General features: G+C 39.2%; 1 protein-coding gene across 2 annotated transcripts; it reads right to left on the reverse strand.

Moving 5' to 3' along the window:
- Positions 1-1,300: 1,300 nt before the first annotated feature.
- Positions 1,301-7,687, reverse strand: prkar1ab (protein kinase, cAMP-dependent, regulatory, type I, alpha (tissue specific extinguisher 1) b). Of its 2 annotated transcripts, none has more exons than XM_034107175.2 (11): positions 7,544-7,687; positions 5,798-6,013; positions 4,110-4,280; positions 3,922-4,013; positions 3,778-3,839; positions 3,501-3,547; positions 3,249-3,407; positions 2,674-2,734; positions 2,348-2,469; positions 1,685-1,784; positions 1,301-1,491 (listed from the first exon to the last, which is right to left on the reverse strand). In XM_034107175.2, exons 2-11 carry the CDS (start codon positions 5,969-5,971, stop codon positions 1,319-1,321), a joined length of 1,161 nt encoding a protein of 386 aa, XP_033963066.1. In that variant the 5' UTR covers positions 5,972-6,013; positions 7,544-7,687; the 3' UTR covers positions 1,301-1,318. The 2 variants fall into 2 exon arrangements, with proteins under 2 accessions (XP_033963066.1, XP_033963067.1); XM_034107176.2 differs by having other exon boundaries at positions 1,685-1,766; positions 7,544-7,686.
- Positions 7,688-9,006: the final 1,319 nt, after the last annotated feature.

The raw sequence follows: 9,006 nt of genomic DNA on the forward strand, positions 1-9,006 counted from the left end.
CCATTTGATCTATTCTTTTTTTTAAGTTTTAACCCATGACGTTTTACACGATACGATTACATACTGTTTTTGTCGGTTGACAAGAAGAAGCATTTATTTACTTTGTCTGCACTGGACACCTAAAATAGAATTTATGGAAAAATAAGTGTTTACAAAAGACAGTTAAACATAGTTTTTTTTTTTAGATCACCATCACTCCAAACCATAAGTTTATCATTTAGTCCATGATAATAATAATAATAATAATAATAATAATAATAATAATAATAATAATAATAATAATATAACCATGATCGATTTGAACTATACTATGATAACATTTTGATTACAAACCATAGCAGAAGAGTGACCAAGTTATTTGGTATATACTAAAAAAATGAATACTGAATACACTTAATACTCTTTTTTTTCTTTTTTTTTAGCTTTCTTTTATATATTATATTATTTTTCCTCAGAGTAGTCAAGGCAGTTCTGGTATGGTTGTTCTACCGATAAAGGAGGACAGTAACTATTTCCTGTTTGGAGCTCCAAAATATTGAGGGCACGCACTGCGTTTCCACGGATATGCATCGTTGCGTTGTGACAATAACTCACATTTGGCACTCGCCTGGTAGCTGCACATTCAAATTATAATTTATACAAGCTCTCTCTTACTAAGCAAAACAGCCTTTTCTCATCGTGCCAATCATGGTATAGCTGAAACCTAATATAACGTCTGATAAAATTCAATCATATTTGTCCTGCCTTTTTTTTTTTTTTAATACAGTTTCTAGGTTTTCTCTACACTGCGTCTAATCGGGCTAAATTATGTCCAAAAGGAAACTTTTAACGGGGAGAAAATAAGTCCTCTGTTCAACCTACAACTTAAATCTGTAAGAAGTTCACTAAAAGCGCCATGTCAAGTTTGATTGTCCTGTCTCAGCAGTCTGAGACCCTAATGTCTTTCAGATCTCCTAACAATCCTGCTTTGTGTTTAAGTCAAAAAAAGAAAGCGTAACCAGCGAATATAACATATGTAACGTGTGATGTAACTGTGCCTACAAGGTAGCGTACAGCAGCTGGTACAAGCGCTGGTGAATGGCTGAAAGTCACCTCAGCGTGACGGGTGCTAACAACAAAATGATCTCTGTGTGTAAAACGAAAAGGGATAAAAGCCGAAACAGAAAGAAGAAGAAGAAAGTGACAAAAGCAAATTGCATTGGTGGGACCCTGGGTCTAAAAGGAGAAAAGAGGGGAAAGGGTGGAGGGAGAGGAGGAGGAGGAGGAGGAGGAGGAGGAGGAGGAGGAGGAGGAGGAGGGGAGGAGGAGGAGAGACCCTTCAGACGGACAGCGAGACGAAGCTGTTGTACTGTTGGATGTTTCGTTTGAGAATGTCCGAGCAGGGACCCAGGACGCGCTCGAAGCGAGGTCGGTCCAGCTTCACACACTTCAGGGGGCCGCGGGCGACCACAGTGGCAGCGCGGGGGCGGTTCATCAGCAGGGCAATCTCACCTGGAGAACACACACAGAAACACACAGAAAATGTCAAATAACATGAAGACAGAGTGCACTTTGGTTATGTGTTTAGGGACAGGAATCAAGTGTTCCCTTGCTTTTTCATTTAAAACGGTACCGCAAAACAATATCAATTACATATAAATAGTAATACATATACAGACTGCTGTGATGAAGCTTTCGTGCTTACCAAAGTAGTCAGAGGGTCCTAACCTCCCCACTTCCACAAACTCCTCGTTCTCTGAGCGACGCTGCAACACAGCTGCAGAACCCTGAGAAAAACACATAGCCTACACCTTAAGTTACATGAGCACATTGATCAGAATATCTTCTTCAGAAAAGTCCATTTCAAATATAATTATTTGTTAGTTCAACACTCAAAAGACCTATTCGCACTGAACCCGTTATAATTTCCATCAAATGTGACATCTTCATATTGCATCGCACCAATGAAAATGTCTAGACTTGGAAGACGCAAAGACAACTTTTAAAAAGCCCCAAATTATAATATTTAAGTGGCTGGAAGCAACATTTGTCAAACTATACATTTTAAGTTGACTGACTTATCAACTAATTGACTAATCCTTTCGGGCTCAAAGATCAAAACATGTTTATGATGAGGCAACTCTTCATATCACCACAAGAGGGCGTGTATTTGTCGAGAACAAATAGAGGTGGTAATACTTTAAAGAGCTGAAAATATAAAGCAGCATTGAGTCCCGAGAGGATCCAACATCCCGGCTTACACTGTCTGACGTAACTAGGCCAACAATCAATTACAGAACTCAGAGTTTAGAGGTAAAACTGTGACATGTATAAAGGCATGTGTGTAAGTCAATGATGAAGTAAGTACTTCCAAGATGATGAAGAACTCGTCTCCAGGCTCTCCCTGCACAACAATCTTCTGTCCGTCCTCAAACTGGACGGGCTCCAAGGCATCAGCGACTGTCAGACGCTCCCATTTGTCGAGAGACTCTGTGAACAAAGGAGAGGAGAGAAGTCAGCTGACATGACAACACTGTAAAAAATCAGATTTGAAAAGGTTGAACCTGTTATTGGTTATGCTTTTAAGGAGATGTATTTTAAAATGCTCTTTTCGGTTATTTTAATCTCAGCACCATACACATGTAACGAGCTTCCATTTTAAAATATTTGGGATGATTTGAAAAACAAACCCACCGAGAATGGACACTTTCCTGAGGAATTCCTCGTACATCTTCCTCTTTCTCAAAGTGCTTCCCTGAAGAGAAATATATTTGTGTTATTGTGTACAAATGAATAGAAGAACTTGATAACACATTTAAAAATATGAGAGATGCCCCACAACTAGACAAAAGTACATTAATGACAAACATTTTACCACCTGGCTTTAAAATCAGTGGCCTTTCTTTGCATTAACAGAATCAAAATCTGAATACTTTAATTATCCTAGAGGTAATTGGCTTTAATGCAGTGGCTCCATTTAAGAAAAATAGAATAAAAAATGTTTAATCTAAAGAAAAATGTCCCAAAAATAAAATAGAAAAAAAGTATGCATATAAACAAAGGTAAAAGTAAAATGTCCAATACAAATAATTCAGGAAAAGTCAAGAAAAACAATCCAATAAAATATAAAATATTTGTACAAACATAAGAAGTTAAAGTAAATAGGACTACTATATATTACATGTATGTAACAGTCTATATACAGTGGTGACATACACACCCCACATACTAGAGTGTAGGTGGGGCGTGTATGTTTAGCGCCTCCTCACCATAAGTATTCTCCTGTAGCTGTCCCTGTCGATGCCCCACAGCTTCACGTTGGTCTTGGCTCTCACGGTGGCCGCCCTCGGGGTCCCGTAGATCAGGGCCAGCTCTCCGAAGCTGCCCCCCTCCCCGATGCTGGTCACCCATTCATTGTTCACATACACCTGGCAGACAAGCAGGATAGAAATAGAGACATTTAAACCAAAAATGACAAAAATGATGTTTTCTGTTTATTTTTAAGAGGATCAAACGCTCACATCCATCTCTCCTTGGTCGATTACATAGAAATTGTCTCCTTCATCACCTGTGTGCAAACAAAGAGGCCGTTAACATGACTCAAAGACATCAATCAGAGTCAGATTTATTGCCGAGTTGGCAACACATTAACAGAAGTTGCTTTAGAGCCAAGTATAATTGTAATGTACAAAAAGTATCTACAATAGCAATATGACAGATGACTCTGAAAAAAATAATATGTACAGTATCATGATCTGGATCTGATCAACTTATCACAACAAGATGAAGTCCTCCTACCCTGCAGAATAACAGTTTCCCCAGCGATGTAGGTGACTGGAAACATGGCATCAAATATGTCACTAAAAAAGAAGAGATTTGTGAGTAAGCCAGCTGTTGTAAAAACTTTCAAGAGCTTTAGCAAAACAACGTTAAGACAGGTACCTCCTCTCATTGTCGTCCAGGTGTGAGAAGAGAACATTCTTTTCAATAGCTTTGGCCAAGGCTGCCATCGTTTTGTAGTCTTTTGGAATGACCTTAAAAACAACAGACACGTCACGCAACTCTTCATAGAACAGATCATATCAGATTAAAGTGTTGCGACACTCTTTGTGAGCTGCTTGCACGTCTACCTTTCTGACATAAGAGGCTGCGTCCTCCTCTGTGTAGACCTCCGCGCTGAAGGCTCCTCTCCGCCGGCGGCCCTTCACCACCGGGTTCATGGGGGGAGAAACCTCCTCGTCACGAGAGTCTGAGCGGGAACTGCTGGCCTTCTGCTGGTTCTGGATCTGCTTGGTCTCCTCCTGCAAGGGAGCAGGGGAGGAGGTCAGCCAACAAAGGATAGAGTTGGTACAGTTTATCCAAGTTAAGTGAGGATATTATTTATAAAATCTATTTTTGTGGAATTCAGTGATACACTAAAGTGATATAGCATGGAAAAACGGACTAAAACGATTTTCTTAAGTTATAATATCCTTTGCATTTCTCCAACCGAGTAGCTAAATATATCTGAGACATTATAGCTGACCCGACGAATAATTATATATTTTAAAAGGAAAATAGGAAAACTATAACAATTGTAAATGCCTTTGATTTGAAACAGAGATTGGAAGAATGATCAACCGTCAAAGGTTTCCAAAATACATTTCTTGGAGCCCTACATTGAATTAAAACAAGCCAGAAACACACAAGCATTATCCAAGTGTGTATGTACATTTGGGAAGTCCCAGAATTGTCCAAAGCATGTATTTCAAAGTTTATTCGCCTCATTTCTGTACTTGGACACATAGTGAAAATAAAAAGTGAAACATGTATATAACTATGCAAGTAGACCCTCTCAATGAGCTTTTAATGCTTACAGATATTCAAACATTGTTGTTATCGAATGAAAAAATGTCCCGGTATAAACATAAATAAAAAACTAAACAGACAACTTAATAATGAATAGTGACTGTCGCTGTGAAAACAAAACTGTGCAATGTCAGCGCAACTCCCAAGAGTTATAATAATGGTCGGGAAAACCCTGCTGTTTATTCTGGCGTTACGTTGGCCACATTCTTATATCAACAAACATGCATGTGAACACAACGAGCCGTATCAAGGTCAGCTAATTGATTATGGTCCCGTCCATATATTGCACGGTAGGTCGATAAAGTCATTGTTTCGAAAGGCCTACATACTGTATAATGCTCATCTTTCGCTGTACAATGATTTGCATCGAGTCCACAGTCCAATGATGAAAAAGACAGGGGGAGAGAGTACTCAGATCTTGTACTTAAGTAAAGTAGAAGTACCAGAGTGTAGGAATACTCTGTTGCAAGTAAAAGTCCTGCAATCAATATGTTACTCAAGTAAAAGTATTAGCATTTAAATATACTTAAAGTACCAAAAGTAAAAATACTAATTAGGAACATTGGCACATTTCAGAATTATATATAATATGTTTTGATTATAATTATTGATGCATTAAAGTGTTATGAAAGCTGGTAAAGGTGCAGCTAGTTTGAATGACTTTGTTTACTGCAGGGTAGCTTGTGAGGGTTATTCCTGGTGTAACATAACTCTTATTTAAGTGTTGATTATATTTCATTAATCCAAATCTGCAAAGTAACAAAAGATATGAAATAAATGTAAGTAAAAGTACACTCTTTACCTGTGAACTGTAGTGGGGTAAAAGTAGAAGGGTAGCAAAAATGTATATACACAAGTACAAGTCTCTCAAAATTGTACTCAAGTACAGTACTCGAGTAAATGTACTCGGTTACTTTACAACACAAACACGAACACACACACACACACACACACAAACAAACACACAAACCTTCTCCAGCCTCTCGAAGTACTCCCTGAGGAAGGCCATGGGCCTGTCCGGCCTGGAGGTGCACAGCTGGACAATGCAGTCCTTCAGCAGCTGTTGAATGTTGTGTTTTTGCACGTACTGCTCACACTCCCTCAGGCTCCGCTCCTCCTCGCTGCTCGTACTTCCAGATGCCATGACGACAACCGCAACCCTGCTCTGTGACCTCTAACCTTTGTACTGGAGACAGTAACAGGAACACAGGAGCCCGATTTCAGATCATTGCTGTACAAAGTGGATTTACTGGATTAGTCAGAGAGCGGCACAAGAAGAGTAGGGGTGACCGTGATGAGAAAATGGACGGACAGAAAACGTGAGAATGTGAGAAAAATAGAACCAGAGTGAGAAAGCGCTGAGAGATGGGGTGTTGTTTTTGCACTAAGGAGCCTGAGTGCTTCTTAGTGTCAGGAGAGAAAACTGGTCATATGATGTGACCACACATATCTGACCACAGACGACAAACTAGGACAGGCTGCACTTGTTTTATTTACTCAAAACAATTGTACTTCTCCACTAGGCCTGAAAGAAGCCCTCTATCTGAGTGTCACACACAAGGCCTTAATTTAGATGGTGGAATAAAAGGCCAGTGAATCAATCCACTGTGAAATAGACCAAACCCAGAAAATAAAGTGCACTTTGCTTGAGGTTTCTTCATTTCAGGCCACAGTACTGCTGCTGAGCCAAATAGCCCGACAGATCCCAGATCATGTGATTGGCCTCAGTGATATAAGCTTCTTCAGATAGCTCAGAGCTTGATCTAGCGAAGTCTAAAACAGGAAGGCCTCATGTAACCAACATTTGAGATGGGTGAACAAAAAGACCAAGTGTATCATGTATTTGCATCAGTATAATAGGATTTGGATCATTTCTAAATCAGGCCAGGCCCAGGGGATTTACTAGCCATGTTATCAAAGATGAGGCTGGCTCTTTATGCAACTAACCAAATAGTGGAAACCTGTAAAGCTTGCTTTAATCCTAACCTACCAAAAGGAATAACTAAGGGACCAATGATACTGCTTTCAAACCAAATGGGATACATTAAGAGCCAAGAGCCAACAGCTGGGCTTTCCTGCATTAAATTATACGTAAATCCAATTTAGTTTGACATATTTTAGGGTAGTAAAATTGTACATTTAACATTTTAATTCTCTAATTCAGTTGCTAACCTGCAGCCTCCCCTCTGCTGTCAACTAAGAAGAGAGCTGTCAATTATATTAGAGAAAACACTGCGATGCACAAATGACCTTGCTGATCGGGTGACAACGAGGTATGCTGGGGGGGATGGAGGATACCAACGCCATATAATGGTTTAACTAATTTAGCAAATGTTGTCGCCTTTGAGGACAGTGTGAAGCAAATGTCTTGTCTGTAACACCGTCTAGGTCAGGGTGGCTTCATAAGGAGGCTGCAGCCAAGAAACAGCTAGCAGACTGATGCTGAACAGCTACCCAATTATAATAACAATTTAGCAACACATTAAAGAAATAATACATGTCTTTGTAGGTTTTCTTAGCCGTCTTTGGCCTACGTTGTGTGGGAGAGTGTGTGTAGTTTGAGCCTAGCTGGCTAGTAGCTCCGTGCAAAGGCAAAGCTCTCCTCCAATGACGCCATCTTGAGTTCTATCATAAACAAACGAGAGACGGAGGAAACAAATTTCACCTATGCAGAGGTCATATGATCCGCGAACGGGAAAGAAAGGCAAATACTCACAAGAAACTGTAAAATTCCTGCCGAGCCCTTCGATAGCGACTCGGGATGGATGATTTTTTTCGAAGCGAACCGTTACCAGATCCTCCTCGCTTCGATTTTTTTCCCGAGCCCTGGACCGCTGCCCCACCGGATACGGCTGAGAACCAATCAGCGGCCGTCACTGACGTCAATTCTCCTCGTTCTGACATGTGAGCCCGTAACCCCTGGCAACCTTAAAGGAGCCCGCACGGAAATCGTGACGTCAAGGAAATAGTTTAGAAACAAAACCAAAAAAAAGAAAAGAAAGAAATCGATTTATATCTGATTAAAAATGTGCCTGATAACAGGAATCTGTGTTTTCTGTATTAAGACATCCTGGTTCACTGCAGTGTGCTTGGACGTCTGTCCATTACAACATGATGTTTTTGTACACACAGTGGTGCCGTGCAAAGTAACTATTTACTCAAGTAGGCCTACTGTACTTAAGGACAATTTGGAGGTATTTACACTTTACTTGAGTAATTAAATGTTTTGCTACTTTGTACTTCTACTCCACTACAATACAGAGGTTTATAGTGTATTTTTACTCCACTACATTTATTTAATACCTTTAGTTACTTTACAGATTTTGATGGGAAATATAATCAACACAGTCAGACTTTAGTTGCACCTGGAGTAAATTCACAAGCTGATCAAACTTGAATGCATCAATAATTATAATCAAAACGTATGATATTAATAATTGTGGAATGGAGCAATCTGCATAATGAGTACTTTTACTTTTGGTAATTTAAGGATATTTTGATGCCAATACTTTTGGACTTTTACTTGTAACAGAGTATTCCTACACTCTGGTACTTCTACTTTTACTCAAGTACAAGATCTGAGTACTTGTCTGTGTACACATGGATTTGAACTATACAAAGTAAAGCTAGGCTACTCATTATGCAGAAATATGACCAATGTTTGCATTATATTAAATATAATAGTATTATTTCTGAAAGAATACCAGTTGTCTCAGTCCTATTTACATTTACCGTCTGTGGTCTAAAAGATAAATACAATTTTAAGGATAGTGTTTCAGTATTCAACATCTGGATATGGGTGTAATGCATGGTTTAATGGTGTACATTTTGTAAACATAAAGGTTAAAATAAATAAACAAATACATCTATCTAAGCCAAGCTTAGGTAGACAAACTAAAACTAACATAATTGTCAACAAAAAAAATCAATAATAGCTTTGTTTAACAGTTTTTCAGGGCAGAAAAAGCTTGATCGTCTCTCATCCAATGAAATCATCAAAACAATTCCTCGTGACAAGACTGAAAGCATAATTGGCCAATCAACCGTTTAGTCTCTTAAATAGGCGGGTCTTACGTGATTGACAGAAATACTATCAAATCAATGGGAGGCTTTAAACATCTTGACCAATAGAACCGCCGGAAAGAAGATTTACATGTTGTCACCAGCCAATAGGGATGC

The sequence above is a fragment of the Pseudochaenichthys georgianus genome, chromosome 19 (assembly GCF_902827115.2).
Source record: "Pseudochaenichthys georgianus chromosome 19, fPseGeo1.2, whole genome shotgun sequence".
Taxonomy (NCBI): Eukaryota; Metazoa; Chordata; class Actinopteri; order Perciformes; family Channichthyidae; genus Pseudochaenichthys; species Pseudochaenichthys georgianus.